At 37.3% G+C, this 20,169-nt stretch overlaps 1 protein-coding gene across 1 annotated transcript in view; it reads left to right on the top strand.

Moving 5' to 3' along the window:
• The window catches only part of CSMD1 (CUB and Sushi multiple domains 1), a 1,016,474-nt gene that overhangs the window by 819,509 nt on the left and 176,796 nt on the right, over window positions 1–20,169 (top strand). The window contains exons 34-39 of the mRNA XM_009885090.1: window positions 492–608; window positions 5,871–5,984; window positions 7,891–7,986; window positions 16,782–16,985; window positions 18,078–18,202; window positions 18,821–18,917. Of these exons, the coding sequence (XP_009883392.1) occupies window positions 492–608; window positions 5,871–5,984; window positions 7,891–7,986; window positions 16,782–16,985; window positions 18,078–18,202; window positions 18,821–18,917 (753 nt within the window). The remainder of the gene's footprint in view (window positions 1–491; window positions 609–5,870; window positions 5,985–7,890; window positions 7,987–16,781; window positions 16,986–18,077; window positions 18,203–18,820; window positions 18,918–20,169) is intronic.

Here is a 20,169-nt window from a genome sequence, read left to right as displayed (position 1 = left end):
AGCACGGCAATTCAAGCATACATTCATAAAGCAGAATCCATGCCACGCTGTGCAGGACACTGTTAGCTTGTCTATGTATTCCTCTGAGACCCAAGACAACTGTGTTGTGCTGTTTAATTATGCAGTACCATTTTTTTGTTCTGAGCTTTTTTTTTTTTACATAGATACATAAAGAGCTAGATATAGACATATATTCAAAATGGAAAAAAAAAACCAGCTAAATTATGTTTACACTTTCTTTCAACTGAATAATTTATACTTTTTAGTCCTATATGAATACTTGTAGTCAAGTAAAACTCTCATGTATTCTACTTTTAAAGACATTTTGATAAAAATTATATCCTGAGAAAGAACCATTAGATATGTTACTACAAGAAAACCAAACAATAGCAAAACCACTAAACTGTCACTTTGTAATCTTTAGATCTTCATTTTCAGACTGAACTAATACAACTGTAATTAATGTAACATTTCTTTCTGTTTCTTTCCAGCACCATGTGGAGGGCAGTATACTGGATCTGAGGGAGTGGTTTTATCACCAAGTTATCCTCATAATTACACTGCTGGACAGACCTGCCATTACTCAATAACTGTACCTAAAGAATTTGGTAAGAATTTCTTCTATCGATTTCTCAATCATTAATCAATGTCCTACTGTTCAAATGTCCTTCCTACATAATAGTGACCTTAGATTTTCAATATATGGCAAATTTCTTATCATAAATAAATATATTCTTGACACAGAAATTGATTCTAGGGTTTTGACCTTTTACTTCTCCCTAGAGTAATCAATAGACTTTAGCTAAGCCATCTGTGTCTGCTATCCAAGCATATCCTGAATACTTTCATTGATTACATCATTTATCATCACAAGTTAATCATTCATTCAAGCTTCCTGCAAAGTAAAATCACTTGTCAAAAAACAAGCATCAATTCTTCTCTTATATTTTATCTTTTTGTTTTTCAGGTTTTAACAGGGCAAGATGAGTAGGATCACATTTAAGAAATACAGTGGAGGGAAAGAAAGCAATTTTACATAAAAGTGCCAGAAATGATTGTGAAAAATCACAAAACTGGTTCTTTCAATGTGTCAAAATACTTGGATAAAATCTCTAAAACTTGTGGAATTTTATGCAGAGCATGCTTTTCTGCAAACCAGGTTTCCATAATTCCAGTCCAGACTGAGCAATAAGATCCATTTTACTACTTACTTCACAAAAGACCGAATGCTCAGCAACTTACTGTGTTTGGTACTTCCTATATGCAGTGAAACCTGTAAGAACTCAGCAGTTTTTTCACCACAGAATTTGGAAAGCTGCTGAAAGAAGCAGTTGACAGATTTACAGGTTGAGAGTTTAGGAAAAATTTACTACACCTGCTAATAATAATTAATAATATAGCTCTACTACTCAACTCTTGATTACTAGTCTTTATTATTACAAGTCCAACACAGAGCCAGCAACATGATTAGGAGGCTGAAGCACAGTACAAGGAAAAGTTGAAGTTAGTTCAGCCTGGAGAAGACAAGTGAGGGAGGATCTTTCCTTCTGGAACTATGCAGTGAAAGAACAAGTGGCAGTAGTCACAAATTGTAGAACAATAAATTCCAACTGGACATAAGGAAAACGTTCTTCACTGTGACAGTGATTAAATACAGGTAGCTCTAAGAAGAATTTTTGATGATTTTCAAAATTTGCTCGGAAAAAGACCTGAGCAACATAACTGAACTTCAAAGTTAGCCCTGCTTCTAAAAATCAGGAGGCTGGACTATGCAATTTGTTTTAGAAAAAGAAGTTTTTTTTAAAAAAAAAAAAAGTACTTTACAAGAAGTTGGAAAATACAATCAATACAGAAATTACGATGCACTGAACACCTGTGGTTTGCATACAGAATCTGGAATAGGTATAACTTTAAAGCAGATTCCTCCATTGTCAATAAAATATGGGTGGCTGGAGTGACAAAGTAGTTTTTTTACTGACTTGATTTTACAGGTTTAGTACTTCATGTTTCTATTGTGATATTTGAATTCAGTGAACCATTTAATATTTACTAGTGAGACGTGTTGTATAATTAAATGGTTTATTTGTTAATACACTTTACTTACAGCTGAAGTACAAATTAAGTGTAGCAATGTGTCAAAACCAGTAACACATTGATATTTTTAATATCTGATCGGGTTTTATATTCTTTCTGATAAAGTAAATACTAATACAAAGTTACAAAATAGCGAAATTAGTAAATTTAAAACATCTTCCCCAGATTAAATCTGGATGAGCAACTAATCATGTCTGACAATAGATGGCCCCTAAGAATTGCTAAGGCTGGTAATGAAATTTTGGTAAAAAACTTTCCTTTTTAGATACTCAATTTTCTTATTCTCATAGATACCTATGCAGTAGGGAACAAGACTTGTTTGGGTTTTTCAACAACAGAATGGCCTGTGCAGCACCAGGCCTGCTGGCAGCAGATGGGGGCTGGCTCACTCAAAGAGGGAGAAGGATTTTCACCCAAAAACTAGCAGGGCTCATTAACAGGGCTTTAAACTTGATTTGACAGGGGAAGGGGGTATTAGCCGGTTTGTCCGTAACCAGCCAAGGGATGTTGTGCTCAGGAAAGAGGAACAGGGTGCTGGTGAGGGCCTGCAGCCATTAGCTCCAAAATGTGCTGGCTGTGCTGCAGCATGCTCAAAGTCTTACATAGATGAGCCAGGAGCTCCTGGACAAACAGGAGCCAATGGGGAGGCACTGTTAATACCCGGCAAAGGACTGCTGCCTGGAGAGCAGCACAAAGTAATTACAGCTGCTCCAGCCAAGTCAGCCTCAACGAAGGCATGGCTGAAGTGCCTCTATGCAAATGCACAGAGCATGGGGAACAAACAGGAGGAGCTAGAGATGTGCGCACACCTCCAAGGCTACGATCTCATCGGTATTGTGGAAACTTGGTGGGATGACTCCTATGACTGGACTGTTGCCATGGAAGGCTACAGGCTCTTCAGGAGAGACAGGCAAGGGAAACAAGGAGGTGGTGTTACCTTATATGTTAACGATCAGTTGGAATGCATGGAGCTCAGCCTAGGGATGGATAAAGAGCCAACTGAGAGCCTGTGGGTCAGGATTAAAGGGAAATTGGGAGCAGGGGACATTACAGTGGTGGTCTGCTACATGCCACCCAACCAAGTAGACCAAGTGGATGAAGCCCTCTATAGACAGAAAGGGGTGGCATCACGTTCACACATCCTGGTCCTCATGGGTGACTTCAACCACCCTGACATCTGTTGGAAGAGTAACACAGCCAGGCATAGGCAACCCAGGAGGTTCTTGGACTGCATTGAGGACATCTTCCTTCTCCAAGTGGTTGAGGAGCCAAGGAGGAAAGGAACTATGCTGGACCCTGTCCTTACCAACAAGGAGGGACTGATAGACAGTGTCAAACTCAAGGGCAGCCTGGGCTGTAGTAACCATGAAATGGTCGATTTTGAGATCCTCGAGGCAGGGAGAAAAGTGCACAGCAGGATGACCATCCTGGACTTTGGGAGAGCTGACTTTGGCCTCTTGAAGAAGTTGCTTGATATGGTGCCGTGGGATGAAGCGCTGGAGGGAAGAGGGGCCCAAGAAAGTTGATCAATATTCAAGGACCACCTCCTCCAAGCTCAGGAGCGATGCATCCCTACAAAGAGGAAGGCAGGCAGAAAAGCCAGGAGGCCTGCGTGGATGGACAAGGAGCTCCTGGACATGACCGAAAGGAAGAAGGAGGCCTATAAGGAGTGGGAAACGGGGGTGAGTAGCCTGGGAGGAATCGTTCAAGCAGCCAGGGATCGAGTGAGACAAGCTAAAGCCCAGATAGAACTACATCTTGCCAGGGACATAAGACAAGCAAAAAATCCTTCTTTAAGTATGTCAGTGAGAAAAGAAAGACTAGGGAAGAAAGAAACACAAGAACTGGTTACCTGGGACAGAGACAGAGCTGAGGTCCTCAAGGACTTTTTTGCCTCAGTCTTCACTGGCAAGGACTGCAGCCACACTGCCCATGATGCAGAATGTAAAGGCAAGGATTGGGAAAATGGAGAACTGCCCACTGTAGGTGAAGATCAAGTGCGAGACCACCTGCGGAACCTGAAAGTGCACAAGTCCATGGGACCTGATGGGATACATCCGCTGGTCCTGAGGGAACTGGCAGATGAATTTGCTAAGCCACTAGCCATCATATTTGAGAAGCCGTGGCACTCCGGTTAGGGTCCTGCTGACTAGAAAAGGGGAAACATAACCCCTATTTTCAAAACGGGAAAGAAGGAAGACGCGGTCAGTCTCACCTCTGTGCCTGCCAAGATCATGGAGCAGATCCTCCTGGAAACTCTGCTGAGGCACGTGGAAAACAAGGAGGTGATTTGTGACAGCCAGCATGGCTTCACCAAGGGCAAGTCATGCCTGACAAATTTGGTGGCCTTCTATGAAGGGTTTACAGTGGCAGTGGACAAGGGAAGATCAACAGATGTCATCTACCTGGACCTGTGCAAAGCGTTTGACACTGTCCCACACGATATGCTTGTCTCTAAATATAAGAGACATGGGTTCAACAAATGGACCACTTAGTGGATAAAGAACTGGCTGGACGGTTGCACTCAAAGAGTTGCGGTCAACAGCTTGATGTCCAAGTGGAGAGCAGTGATGAGTGGCGTTCCTCAGGGGTCAGTACTGGGACCTGTACTATTTAACATTTTTGTCGCGAACATGGACAGTGGGGTCGAGTGCACCCTCAGCAAGTTTGCCGATGATACCAAACTGTATATGATACCACCCTGGAGAGGTGGGCCCAAGCCAACTTCATGCAGTTTAACAAGGCCAAGCGCAAGGTCCTACATCTGGGTCAGGGCAATCACAAGCACAAATACAGGCTTGCTGGGGAGCAGCCCTGAGGAGAAGGACCTGGGCGTGCTGATTGACCAGAAGCTCAGCATGAGTCAGCAATGTACAATTTCAGCCTGGAAGGCCAACCATATCCTGGGCTGCATCAAAAGAAGTGTGGCCAGCAGGTCAAGGGAGGTGATTCTGCCCCTCTACTCCACTCTCGTGAGATCCTACCTGGAGAACTGCAGCCAGCTCTGGAGCCCCCAACATAAGAAGGACATGGACCTGCTGGGGCATGTCCAGAGGAGAGCCACGAGGATGATCTGAGGGCTGGAGCACCTCTCCTATGAGGAGAGGCTGAGAGAGTTGGGGCTGTTCAGCCTAGAGAAGAGAAGGCTCCAGGGAGATCTTATTGACACCTTCCAGTACCTAACGGGGGCCTACAGGAGAGCTGGGGAAGGACTTTTTACTAGGGCATGTAGTGATAGGATGAGGGGGAATGGCTATAAACTGGAAGAGGGCAGGTTTAGATTAAACATTAGGAAGTTTTTCACTTTAAGGGTGGTGAGGCACTGGAACAGGTTGCCCAGAGAGGTTGTTGAGGCCCCATCCCTGGAGGTGTTCAAGGCCAGGCTGGATGTGGCCTTGGGCAACCTAGTCTAGTGGGAGGTGTCCCTGCCCATGGCAGGGGGGGTGGAACTCGATGATCTTCAAGGTCCTTTCCAACCTAAACCATTCTATGATTCTATGACTGGAGAGCACACTTACAGAGAAAGAGTGATTTAATTATATATATATTTTAATTAAAAATAAGAAAATAATGAAAAGCACATCAGATTCTTATTGCTTATATTTAATTCAACTGTTTTATAACGGTAGACAATAAATTAACTTGTAAAGGATTCACTCAGGAATCCACTGGTAACTAAGACAAGCAAAAATATCCCATTATGTTTAGTTTTAAAGACTAGGTTTTATCTTCACTCTTTTTATTTTTTTCTCTTTTTTTTTTTTTTTTAAATGTAGTTGTGTTTGGACAATTTGCCTATTTTCAGACAGCTTTGAATGATGTGGCAGAATTATTTGATGGAGAAAACTCTCAGGCTAGACTTCTTAGTTCACTGTCTGGATCCCACTCAGGTAAGTAATAAAGAAAAGAAGTATACCTTTCTTACACAGCTTAGCATGGAAAAAATAAATCAGGAGAATGTTATGAATTTCAATTGGAAATCTAATAATAATGTCACTGAAACATGATACCAAGGGAAATGGAAGACCCTTCTAAATCTTTGAATCAAGATATTCTTCTGGAACATACAGTTTAGGCAAGAACTAATCACTGGGATGAGTGGAGAAATAATCAAATTAAATTCTTAGATCTTTATGTAAGAGGGCAGATTGGATGAAATAATTATCTTCTCTGCCCCTAAACTCTGTGAATTACACATCTACATTTTATGAATGTCTAATTTAAACCAAAATGTTTGTGTTTGTATTCAGAAAATGCAATTATCTGTATGCAAACATGCACTTAGACTAAAAGCAGGCCAGCTGTTGCATTCAGGTAACTATAGCAAAATGTTGACCCTGTGAAATCATAATTAAACTTAAACGGATTTCAGCATGGCCAGAATTTCCAATGTAGACATATATAATGACTGTGTTCATCTCAAGTGGAAAAAATGCAAATATATTTCTACAGTTATGAATGTGTTTTGTCATACTTTCCTAGTATTTAGGAAAGTATATATGTGAGTTTAAGGTTTTTGCGATCCAGGGCTTTTCATGGCTTCTTGGTTTCATTTTGAATAATTGGAGAACTGCTTGATGTTAAAAGAATGTAACATATCTATTTGACTTATAGAAAACATTGTATTATTTGAAAAATTCAACTCATCATTTTCCTCTGATGAATCCTATCTATTTGTATCAGAATAAAAGTTCACAAATTAATTTTAAAATTTGTTTAATTACTGGCAAGAGTTCAGCAACAAAACAAAACATTTACTTTTAAATGTTTAAACTTGAGACAACTCATCTAAGCACCCAATTTTACTGCAGCAAACATAAAAAATTTAGAACTAGTGTCTGTTTTCATAGCAGACATTTGAAAATAATTGGAGGGATTTTAAACTTGTGATTTTTACTTATTACTTGTGACATATCTTATTTCCATTGGTTTAGGATAGGATTCTGTTATGTGGAATGGCTAGTTACAATAATATAAAACTAATCTAAGTGAAAGAATTATAAAACCTATTTATCCAGTCATCTAAAATATTTTAAATTAGTGCATTATCATTAATTTCAGTAGAATTTCCTAAAATATAGGTTGATACAATAAAAATACAATATACAGTAAAACCAGTTGTCATATGGAGTGGCATCCTTGCAGTGTAAAAGTACTGTAATTTTGTCTGTAGTGATTCATTACTGAAATTTTATCATGACTGTAGATAAATAACTCAGGAAAATATATTAATCATCTTTATTAGTCCTCGAGTCAATATATAAATTTTGAAATGCTATTAGAAAGTTAATATTGTAATATAGTTCATGTGTGACCATATATTTTATTGAAGCAATTACATAAAATGACTCATACATCTGTTCTTTCTCATTTCAGTTTTAGTTTTGAAATGGTAAACATGTGAAGATCAACTGTGGCATTTGTCAAATACTTTTAATTGTTTAATGTGTTTTGCAAGGCAAGGTAAAGCTGTCAGTCAGAGAAAAAAGTTAACCAAAAATTTTGGCCCCAAATGACAGTATGGTTCCCCAGACAAGTAGTTTATTGGAGCTCAAGTTCCAACAGCTGCAGTAAATGTCAGAAATTTTATGTTGTTGAATCATGAAGTCTTTTTATTCTGACAAGTTTCAAACCTCCAATGGCAAATTTAATTTTATACACTATTATTTACCTTTTCTTTAACTGTAGAGGAAAACAAAACTATGTATTTTAACGGTGTATTTGATTACATACTGAATACTTGTTACTTTTGTTTCTGTTTTGCATACTTCATTTATTTTCTGTTTTTATTTGTAGGAGAGACATTGCCTTTGGCTACATCTAATCAAATTCTTCTGCGATTCAGTGCTAAGAGTGGGGCATCAGCCAGAGGGTTCCACTTCGTTTACCAAGGTAAACATGTCTGCTTTCGGTGGAAGGCACTGGTGCCAGTCACACATAGTGTATTATTTTCAATTCTTCTTAGGTCTTAAAGTATTTCTTTAAATATGGGTGTAGTCTTAACATTTTTCCAGCAATCAGGGGCTTTTGATGGTAGATTGGCTTCATAATGGCAGTTGTCTCTGGTGAATCCTATCTGGCCCCATGAAATTGAATATGTCCAGCCTCTCTCAGTAGTCTGTAGTCTGTTGCTCCCTTGCTGCTGAGTGTTCATGTCGTCATCAGACTGTAGAAGTAGATGGTGAGGACTGTGAAGGCAAGGCAAAAAAAGTTATTTAATACTTAAATATTTTCTGCATCATTTGTCATTAGGTTGTATACACCTCACCACACCCCCAATGCATCCACATACCCCCATATATTTTGAACTTCTCTTTTAATTAGCATACCTGTAGAATTTTTCCCTAATGTCCTTTGCTAGTTTGCACTCCAGCTGGACTTGGACTTTCCTGATTTTTGTTTCTAAGTTGCTGAGCAATGCTGTCATACTCCTGATTCGGTACCTGTCCTAGCCTCCACTTGTGGTATGTTCTCTCTTTGCACTTAAATTGCTTTAAAAGCTCCTGTTCTAGCCCTGCAGGCTTTTTGCCCAAATTCCCAGTCTTCCCTCACAATGAGATCGTTTGTTCCAAGGCTCTCAAATCACAAAAAAAAAAAAAACCAAACACCAGCATCCTTCCCCTTCATGACTGTTCCTTAGGAGAGCCTATGTACCAACTTCATGAATATGCCAATGTCTGCTCACTTTTATTTCAGTCTTCTGCCAGTTCCTCAACTTCATCATCTTGCAGTCCTTGCAGCCCAAGCTGGCATCTATATCCACATGCACAAACAGCTCTTCTCTGTTTGTGAGCAGCTGGCCAGGTTGTAGCTACTTAATTTAGTTATCTGATAGAAATATCTATTAAATCTAGCCCAGCATTTTGCTTGACTAAAATGAGTAGGGAAAAGACCATAGAACTTGTTTTCTAGACACAGACACTATTACAACCAGTTTTGAGTGAAAGGAGATACACATCTTTATTTTGTATCGAGTTGGATGTAAGTTGCTAGACTGCTATGGAACAGGGAAGGCACATATTTGATCTCTGTTAAAAGCCAGATTTCCCTGAGATGAAAATGCAAACGTGCCACTGGGTAGCATTTGAAATGGGCACTGGAAATCTACCAAGAATAGCTAGCTGCATTTTGGAATTCAATAAATAAGTAAAAATAAAATCAGTAGATTTGTTATACAATATCAACATTCCAACAAGTTCTGATTTGTATTCAGACATTATAATGACACAGAAAATAGGTCTTGTGGTTCTGGTGAAGGAATATCCAGTTACCTGAAAGAGATATTAAAACAAAAATTAAAGATTTTATACTTTTATACTTAATTGTATACTTAACATTTATTTTATACTAAATTTTTGACCCATCCAATTACAGTTGCAATTTGAAATAGTGATCATTTTCTAATAAAAATAGTAGAAAAATATATTTTGGGATTTATTCTATACTGACCGTTGCTCACTTAACAAATGAGTACAGCATAAGAGCTTTGTTACATTCGTCTGAAGTCTATATTCATAGAAGTACTGTTCATTTTGGCTTTCTCAAGACATAAAGAAAAAGGAAAGAAAAATAGAGAAAATATTTTCAAGTACTTATGCAAATCTCAGTTCTGGACATATATAAGCAGCATAATGTTCAAAAATATAGCTGTGCCTCAAGATGTTTTAACAACCTACAGTTTCAGAGCTAGTTTGACTGAAGTTAGCTTGGATTCTGCATTGCACAGTATTCCTCAGTGTAATACTATAAAGAGAGGATAAAAGCGCCAAAGACACTTTCAAGATTACATAAGGTATATCTGTATCTCAGCTCAAGGTTTTGGGGAGTTTACTTAGTTGTATTAGTATTGATCAGTACTGCCAGGTGATATTTCAAGAGTTTTTGCTCAGGCTGCTAAGAAATTCTGTCTTCTTGGAGAGCTTGGATGGAAAATTGGTATGGCTGAGACCATGAGGCAGTTTCAGTATTGAAGGGTGGGTGGCAGATGTAAGACTTGCAGGTCTCTTCCTGACACAACTGAATTTGAGGAGGTACTATGTGCATGTCTGCAAACTGCAATTCAAATGCAAGAATGAGACAGCGTGCCCAAGTCTGTCAGCATGCTTAGTTCACTAAGTTGGTCCATGTGTCTGCAGGCTGGTGACACCTGGAGCAGTGCTTATAGGTCCGTTGCCTGTACAGGCAACAAATGCAGTCCCAAAAGGGCTTCTGGGCAGTTCACTAGATGTGTTGCATACACACCCAATAAGTTCAATGAGACAGTCATTGAACCCTATGGATTATTACATACTAGCTTTTCAGCTTTACTAAGTTGAAGTATAAAAATAGTTTTGGATAATTTTCAATGTTGTAGTATCAAGATTCATTTTTAATTTTTCTTTTTTTTTTTTTTCTTTTTTTCTTTGCATTGGAGAACAGTCATTGTTTAACAAAGCAAGTTAATGGAAAGAACGGGCTCACCTGAAGAATATTTCCATAATCCTCAGGAGCTTGTTGGGACTGTTCAAACTGCTTCTAGATGGTGTTTTGAGGCCCTCTTACTTCTGTGTTTATAGAAATGACTGCACACACTACTTTGGATATAGCTCAAGATATCAGTACCTGCCCTTTTTACACATCCAAAGCATCACTTGCATTTAAATTTATCACACACAATTAATTGGAAAGGAGGGGGAATATAAACTTCTGGAATTAGAAAACAGCTTTCTGCATTTGAGTTCTCATCAGCCATTTGCATATGAATGACACCTTTCTGTCTAATTCTATTTGGTCTTCATATGCCTAAAATGTTTAGTTATTTTTTGCTGCTTTTAAAGAACTCCTAGTGATACAAAGCCTCAATTCTATTAGCTGTATGTGTACGCGTGCACACCCCCCCCCATATTGCTGTTGAACAGTAAGTCTCCAGGTGAGCATAATATTATGCCTCCTTTCAGTCATTTATTTGTACTACCCTTATTTTTTAGGAACTGTAAAAAATAGGTTGTAACGACTGAGAAGTGCTCTCTGCAGCAGCAGAAAACAAATCACTTCCTTTGTCTCAGGAGAATCATGAAGCTATTTGAATATCCAGTTTTAAAAAATATATTTTAAAATATATCTTAAGAGTTTTATTTAATACACATATGTATGTACACGTATATTGGTTAATGAGTTAACGGTATTTAATAAGCTCTATCATTTTCAGATTTTTCTCTCTTCTTTTGAAGCATGTGATCATATTTCCAATGACCGCCTGCTTGCTAGCCTTTTAAATACTCCAGAGAATAACAACCACTCTCACATTGAACACAGTAATCTGATCTGCAAAGTCAATCATTTTATTTATCGCCCTCTATTCCAGGTTGACCTTCTTCCCTGTTCACTTTTCCACTGGGCTGATTTCAATTTTGTTTCACAGCAGTATGAAACATTTACTAAAAGATGGAGGATAATTACTGTAGAAAATGGAATGTCTCTGTGATACAGCTTGAGAAGTCTGGGTTGCTAAGGCTATAGGCAAAAGCTAGAAGGAAGACTAGAGGGGGAAAAAAGTTATTGCTTGCATTATTTCACATTCTGGTTTGAGCAAGCAACAGATAAGGTTTGTAGCTTTTGATCTGGATTTAATGACTTTTGCAATGCCACTTTCTCAAAACCTTCTTTTTAGCTGCATGTCATCTGTGCCTTCATTTCTTTTTCTCAGACGACCATATTTCCTTGTATTTCTACAGTAGGTAAAGTGTATCCGTAATATCAGACTGAGTGAGTATCCAGCCTTTCAGAATATGAGGGTCAGGCATGTTGAAATGCGCTGGGAACAATCACATTCAAGATTGGGATTTTTTTTTTCAGGTTTGTCTTATGCTTGTTTTCCTGCTGTGACATCACCTAAAAACAATAGCATATATTTTTATATAGCTGAGGCTGCAGTAGTACAGAGAGTTCTTTCCCACAAAAGCAAAGTAAAGACCTTTCTACCACCTCAAAATTTATAGTTTTTTAATGCTTTTACTTGCTCTATCATACAAATACATAAATTACTTTATGAGGTCAAATGAGATTTTAAAGAGGACTATTAAAAAAGTTAGCATACTAGGATGAGGAAGGACTGTGGAAGAAAGGCAACGGGGGACAAGAATAAAAAAGGAATGTGACTTTAACAATTAAGTTGATCTAGTCTGCAACAAGAATAAAATACATAGCCACACACTTACTGCTCAGTGTAATTAGAGTAGAACTAAGACTTTCAGTATTATTTTCCATATGTGCTATCATGACACATTACGTCCTGGTTTACAACACATCTTAGAGATGTTTGAAATGGTAGTGCATTTTGCCATGGATTACTTAAATCTAAATTCCATTTTAAGCAGTATGGGAGTACCTGACTTTGTTGTAATGTCTGGCTTGAATACATTTATTCGTAAGGCAGTTCTTCTTAAAACAGGGGGAAAAAAAAAGCATTAGAAAAATGGTGCCTCTTTAGTGAATGGCATGATTTATTTGTGCATCTGTTGCATTTCTTATCTCACTGTAACCATTAATAGAGTATTAATGTAACTATTAATAGAGTATTAATAAAACCTGTGAAAAACTGAGCACAATGTCAATTTTAACATGGCATTAAGTGTTCCCGGCTGACAATAGAATAATCTGACAAAACTCTAGCCATGACTCACTGGCTACTCTCAGTAAAATGATGGCTTTCAGTCTGAAAAGGACGGAACCACATAATGGTACTTTCTGCTACGTGAACTAATTTAAGAGTGTTAGTAAACTCTCCCTACATTTGCTATAATGGCAGAGAGAGCCTGCTCACAGGAAGATAACTTTCCTAAAGCAATATGATAACAAAAAGAGATGATTTGACATCCTTTGATGAGAGGTGCTGAAAATGCTAGTTACACAAAAAAATCTCTTTGGATTACAAATGCACATATGCAAATTGCCAGCTGCGATTACTGACAATTATAGGATATTCTTTAATTTTATTCCTAAAAAGGGTCCTTTACCTTTGCACAGCTATTGTAGAGATTCTCCAGATGTGGACTCCAGGTGAGGGTTGCAGAATCTGAGCAAGGTTTTGCTTCTGAAACTTCCTCCCCTCTGAGGAAGTGGGTGAAAAAATAGAGAAAGATAGCATTCCCATAAAAGGCTGGGCAAGAGTTTCTTCCTCACAGTGAATCAGAAATGTTCCAGGAGGGATGCTGAAATTTTCACTCCGGTGATATAGCCTCTTAGGAAGACAGGTAAGGTTTAGACACATGTAAAGCTAAAAGTTTAACTATCAGGGGGCTGTAGTGACCTGTGTGGGAGGAGGTAATGAGCTACTATGTAGCTCATGTAATGAGATTCCTCTGAAGGTGGTATAAAGAACCTCTCACATACCAAAACTTCCACCAGTCAGAGGAGCATGTAGTGCCTGTTCTCAAAAATACTTGAGAAAGTGACAAGTGCTTTGGGCTGGAGATGCTTCTGGGGACGTGCTGCTGGAGATCCTGTTGGAGGGACTGTTGGAGACCTGCTCTTGGAAAGATGCCCTCGATGCCAAAGGGGCAGCACTTCTGAAGGGACTGTGGCCTGTGGGTAACCCATGCTGGAGTGAGAACACCTCAGTGGTTGGTGGCCTGTGAAAGACCTGTTCTGCAGTAGGGGTATGTGTGTGAGCAACTGCAGCCCATGGGTGACCCCTATAGCACGAACACTAAGAAACAGTGTCATGAAAACCTGAAGAAACAAAAAGCAGGAGAAAAAAATGAATAAAATAATAAGCATAGCCGAGGAAAACAAAGAAGGAAAAAGAGAGAACATAAACTCAACCTACTGTGCTGTCTCTCACCTCACTGGTGGAACTAAGATGAACGCAAGGCAGTTGGGACAAGGAAGTGGGAGGATAGGTGTTCGACTGAAGTTGCACCTGGGGAGAGGGAAGGAAAGCTGTTTACTTAAGTGGTTATTTGGTCATTTTTGTGTCTTCTTTCTACTTAACTCCTGAATCAGTGGTCAGAAGTTTGTGTTAATTGGTAATAAATTAAATTAAGAATAATTAGGTATAAATTCCATGAGTCAAAACTGGTTTGTCTACAACGTGTTGAACATTTTGCTATCACATGATTGCAAATGATTTATCTCATGACCAAAACTCCCTTTTGAGAGAGTAGTCCTGACCAAGGGATGGATTAATGCCTAATCATGTGGCAGAAGCTGTAGTTCTAGGTATTTGACAGTTATGCAGCTGGATGTGTAAGCAGCCATTTTCACATAGTCAGTTGTAAAGTCATTATTCGATTAAAAAAAGGTTTGAATAAAATAGTGCTTGTACAGTAGATCATTTCATAGAGAAAAGTCTATTAGTCCCAATAAAAGAGAACAAAAAAGAGCAGGTTGGCTCAGCTGAATTGTCCTGGCAGACTGTATCTGGTCTGCAGGGTACAATCAGGAAGAACTGTGACTGTGTGAAACCCTTGAGCTATATTTTCTTTATTGTCTTTCCACAAATGCAGTACATTTTCCTGCCATGGTTAAAACTGTATAAATAAACAAGTTTCACAGAGCAGCTGGGTGATACTGAGGTCCCATTGAAAACTTAATCATAAAATCCCATTTATTTAAGCAAAGGCGGGTGTATTAAATTTATTGAAAGGGAAGTGGTTTGTTTATACTATGTAAAGTATTTAACTATTTTAAAAACTTGAAAAATGTATTTGCTTTTGTTTTGCTATATTAAGTAGTTATCATTCCAGGAGTATGTTAGTTGACCTCTGACCATTTGTTTCAATCTTGGATGCATTTTAAAACTTCCTTAAGCTTTCAAGTCTAAAATCTTCTGCAACCATCTAACCTAATGATTTAGAAGAACATATGTGTTTCTGTATCTGTATGACCTTGTCTAACAAATCAATCCACTGCATATTGATAAAAGCAGCATGTATTGTACTGTTATTGCTAGTAGCAATTATTTCTAAACCTTCATAGAAAAAGCTTTTCTCTGCATTCAATAATACTTGGATAAACTTAACTGTTATTCTCAATAGCAATACAGAAAACTAGTAGAACATAATGTTACTGTAATCACAATTGAGAACTTCCAATGTTCTGCTAAAATGTGTTGCATATTTCATGATAGATTTAAGATAGGTTTTATTTCAATTAGTGTTCTGTGTCCAACTTGTCAATAAATGTTAACTTCAAGAGCACTTACCAGTACTTAAAACTACTGCACTTAAATAATTATGATTCTGAATAGATCAAATGACGGTATAAGAAATAAGAGAAGCATAAAGCTATCAATATGAAAATAAGTATATATAGGCTCCACAAACCTTGTCTTTTACTTAGTGACCAGAGTAGCTGAACAAGTGTGTGAGGGTATGTGTGTACAGGTGTGCATATGAATAGATGGGAATATTGCTCTTCACTGTTACAGGCCAGCAAAAAAAATTATATGTAAGGATGTAAAATAAAATTAACTATAACCACGTTTCTGCTTACACTATTCTTAAAGTAAGTTAGTAAACTAGAAGTATCATGTTTGAAAATCTGCCAGCAATAAAGTCTAAACACCCCCTTTTTTTTTTTTTTTTTTTTTGTCCTGTGCCGTTCTGTGTCTTTATTAATTAAAGGACCAAATGGCAGGCAATTTTCATGGTGTTACTTGTTCATATCTAGATGTAGTGATCCCCTGAAACTAATTCTTGAAGAAGCCAAACTGATCAACAAAGCTTTTAAGATGCCAGTCACACAGAAAAAATGCTTATATCTGATGAGATTATTTTTAATGTACGTTTATTTTTATAATGTAAAATAGATGATATTGCACAAAAAATATATATCTATCATTTTTTCTATAAATATATATTATTTTTTTTTTAAAAAAAGACATTTCCTACCTAACTGCAAAATGAAATGTAGAAAGAACAAGTTTGATACACAAACAATACACACAATACCAAGACTCAGTAAGTGCAAAAAAATGAGTGCTATAAAGAAGTGGTTATAAATAACAAAGCCAAAGGGAACATAAACCCATGGCTCCTAATGAATTTTATTATTTTGTTCTTTATATTTTGCTTACAGTCATTAACTGTTTTTGTATCACATCAGGTTTATGAATTCTCAGAAATTATTGGTAAAAATAATTGTTGTCAACTCTAAACAGTGAAATAGCCTTGAGGATACATTGTTACCACTTAGTATTCTCCAACATGATAAATCACATATTTGTATAATAGTACATTAGTTTTATACCGTATTATCTGCAGCATAATATTTTTATTGGCTTCTAATGAGAAAGTTGTAATGAGAAGCCCAAACTTTCATATTTAATAAGTAAAATAGGTGGTAGGTATAGTATCCTGTCATTAAAGAGGGTAGCTGAAACACCCACTTACCCTTTCATGCCTAAGGATGTGTTTCCAAAATCAATTGATCTCCAAGCTGCCACGGCACTCACATGACTGTACATTGTCACAACCCAAAACAGCAATCCAGCTAACAGCTGTGAAAGCATTAGGCCATTCTTTGAGAATACAGTAGCACAGCAAGTAAAAGTAATAAATACAACTGAGGTCTGTCCTACAAGAAATAATGAGCATTTTAGTGGTCTATTTATTTTTTAGATGATGACTGTGATTTGGATTCATGGCCTCTGTCTTTTTTTGTTTGTTTTTTTTTTTCTTTTTTTCTTTCCTTCTCTCTTTATGCAGCTGTTCCACGCACAAGCGATACTCAGTGTAGCTCAGTTCCAGAGCCTAGGTATGGAAGGAGAATCGGCTCTGAGTTTTCAGCAGGCTCGGTTGTTCGATTTGAGTGTAGTCCTGGCTATCTGCTACAAGGCTCAAAAGCTATTCGATGTCAGTCTGTACCTAATGCCTTAGCTCAGTGGAATGACACGGTACCAAGCTGTGTAGGTAAGCAATTATATTTAAGTCATCTGTTCTGTCACACATGTCTCTGAATCAGAATTCAGGAACTGTTTCAGAAAATAGTATTTAAGACATACATTCACTCTTCTGCGATTAATATCAGTCATGCCCAATTTAAAAGAGCAGTTTTCCATATCAGAAAGTAATTGAGTACCAGCTGGCTGGTAGGCAGTATAGTGTTTCATATAATGACTTAGATTATATGAACAAGTGTGATGCACATTTTCTTGAACATTCATTATTTTCATGACTCATCCACAGCTTGATATACAGGACAGAATTTAATTATGCAGAAGTGTCTTTACCTGTTTTATTATACACTACTTGTATATTTCTATCACACATAGGATGATGATTTCTTTTTTCAAGTAGAAGCATAGTGTATGTTGAATAATGATAGCATTGTTAAGTATATCTAATTTTATTCAGTCTCTCAATAAACCTGTTTAGCACTTTTTTTTTTTTTTTATGTTGAAAGGTTTTCTCTCCCTTTTGGATTTATATCCAAAAGTCAATGCTGTTCATAGGAATTTACTCTGTAACAATTAGAGTGTTCTAAAAATAAATGTAGGTGTCCTATTTTCTGTGTATTCTGTTTTTTTGTTTAGTTTAGTTCTGTTTTCTTGAACCTTAAAGAAGCAATTGCGTATACAGTAAAAATATTTAATGTACCACACTGCTTTACCAGCTAGATCCAATATTGGAGCTAACTTAGGCTGTGGGTAAGTTCACATGATTTCTGTCAATCATGATTGTGTTTAATGTTATGTCTTTACAGTTTGTTGTTACTCTCAGGTAAGATATGATTAGGCTGTGCTGCTAGGCTGTTCTAGGCTGCACATACTCAAAATGAAGTTCACTTCTGAATTGTTGATTCATGCAGGATGTATCTTATGCTAGATATTGTTCATATATTTTAGATAACATTGCTTACTAAGTTCGGATTGTTTCTTCATGTCTATGTGTTTATGCTACAAAAGAGAACTATTATAGTTAGCTCAGCAAAATTAATATTAATTTTCTGTTCTTTGAAGTGGTTTAGGTTTTTTAATAATTCGTGATAATACTCTCTTTCAGTGCCATGCAGCGGGAATTTTACTGAGAGGAGAGGTACTATTCTTTCACCAGGTTATCCTGAACCTTATGGTAACAGCTTGAATTGTGTGTGGAAAATCATAGTGACTGAGGGATCAGGTATTCAGGCAAGTCTATATTCTGTCAAGCATGGAGTATTAAGTACATTGTGGTTCAGTTTAAAAAGTAGTTGTTTATTTCTCTAGAAGTTTCAGAAAATAGCAATCAGTAAGATCATTTTTGGGGGTCCTTGAAATATTTGTGCTTTGTTTTTCTTAGTATTTTTCTTTGGTTAGCTGTATTCTATTTTATTTTTACGTGGAGGTGTGAATGAGAAATAGTGAACAAGCAACTTTCTCTTTTAACTGTGTAGACTATTGAAAGCAGGTCCTGATCCTTCAATCTGGTATGCAAATGCCAACCCTTTCTATCTGCTAGGATATCGCTGAGGGTCTTGAGAGGTCTGCAACTGTCTTATCTGCTTATTTACACTTTGAATAATTATTTGTAGTCATGCAACATATGTGCAAAATCCTTCTTGCTTAATTAGTGTCATATTTTCTATAAGTTAAGACAACTTAAAAAGTGAAAGTTGCATTTTTTCACTGAGGTGTTTTTGTTTCGAATTGTTTATTTATATTTTCTTTGGGGTGTGTTGTCTTTTTTTTTCTTTTTTCTTTTTTTTCCCCCTAGAACATTTTAAATTACATATGACTAGTTGGTTTTAAAAGTTCTCTGTTTTACAGATCCAGGTCATCAGCTTTGCCACTGAGCATAACTGGGACTCTCTTGAAATATATGATGGTGGAGATATGACAGCACCACGTCTTGGGAGCTTTTCAGGTGAGGATATGCCATGATTTAAATATACAGTTCTATATATAGGTGTGTAAGAGAACATATCTCTGTTTGCTCACACATATAGACAAGAAGTATATTTGTATTGCATCGTTTCTGATATCATTATGAAATGTTCTCATTTTGGCAAGATTTCAGGTGCCGTAAACATGTCAATATTCAAATTCTAAGAGTGATTTTCAGAAGAAAATATGATACAAAATGTTTAGCTTTATTATTGAGATTTAGTTGATAATACTTGCAAAAAAAAATTATGTCCTCTATCCTACCTACCCCTCCCATAGAGAAGATAGAGTGATATAAATTGGTCCTGACATTAAAGGAACTTCCTTTGATAGCTTTGACTTAGTTTATCCTTGTTAGCTTCCCTTTCTCAGCAAAAAGATGAAGCATTCGGCATTCATCCAAACTCACCAGACCTTGGACAACAAAGCAAATTACTACAACTGGGATATAACAAACCATTTAATTTGTTGTTTCACATGTACATCAGGCATATATAGTTTTACTCTTTTTTTATAAAACAATTTTTATGGAAAGAACATGTTCTATAAACCAAACCAAGAGAAGGAGAGATCTCATATAAGATTAAGTCAGGAATAATATCTCAGAGTCATGAACTCTATCACAAGCCTGATCTGATTCTGGTGTAGCTAAAGCATTTTGTGGAATTTTGTCTCTCTGGTGACTTCACAAACTTTTTTAAGTATAGATGTATATTGGATTATGTAAGGAAATGAATGATCAACCAAAGAAATTAACCCCATATTATTTGTTTGCATATTGAATTAAAAAATATGGAGTTGCACCTAAGTATTTAAATATTAAAATCTGTTGTGAGTTAACCCTAGTAGACAGCTCAGCCCCGCCAAGCCACTTGCTCACTCCCACACAGTGGGATAAGGGAAAGAATCAGAAGGGTAAAAGTGAGACAACTTGTGGGTTGAAATATAATAGGTAAAGCAAAAGCTCCACATGCAAGCAAAGAAAAACAAGGAATTAATTCACTACATCCTATCAGCTGGCAGGTGCTTAGCCATCTCTAGGACAACAGGGCTCCATCACAAGTAACTGTTCCTTGGGAAAAGAAATGCCATAACAGAATCACAGAATCACAGAATTTTCAGAGTTGGAAGGGACCTCTAGAGATCATCTAGTCCAACTCCCCTGCTAAAGCAGGATTGCCCACAGCACATTATTCAGGACTGCATCCACGCGTGTTTTGAAAATCTCCAGA

Source organism: Charadrius vociferus, unplaced genomic scaffold, assembly GCF_000708025.1.
Source record: "Charadrius vociferus isolate BGI_N301 unplaced genomic scaffold, ASM70802v2 scaffold345, whole genome shotgun sequence".
Lineage (NCBI taxonomy): Eukaryota > Metazoa > Chordata > Aves > Charadriiformes > Charadriidae > Charadrius > Charadrius vociferus.
Note: the sequence above shows the minus strand (reverse complement) of the source record. Positions and strands in the feature narration are given on the sequence as shown.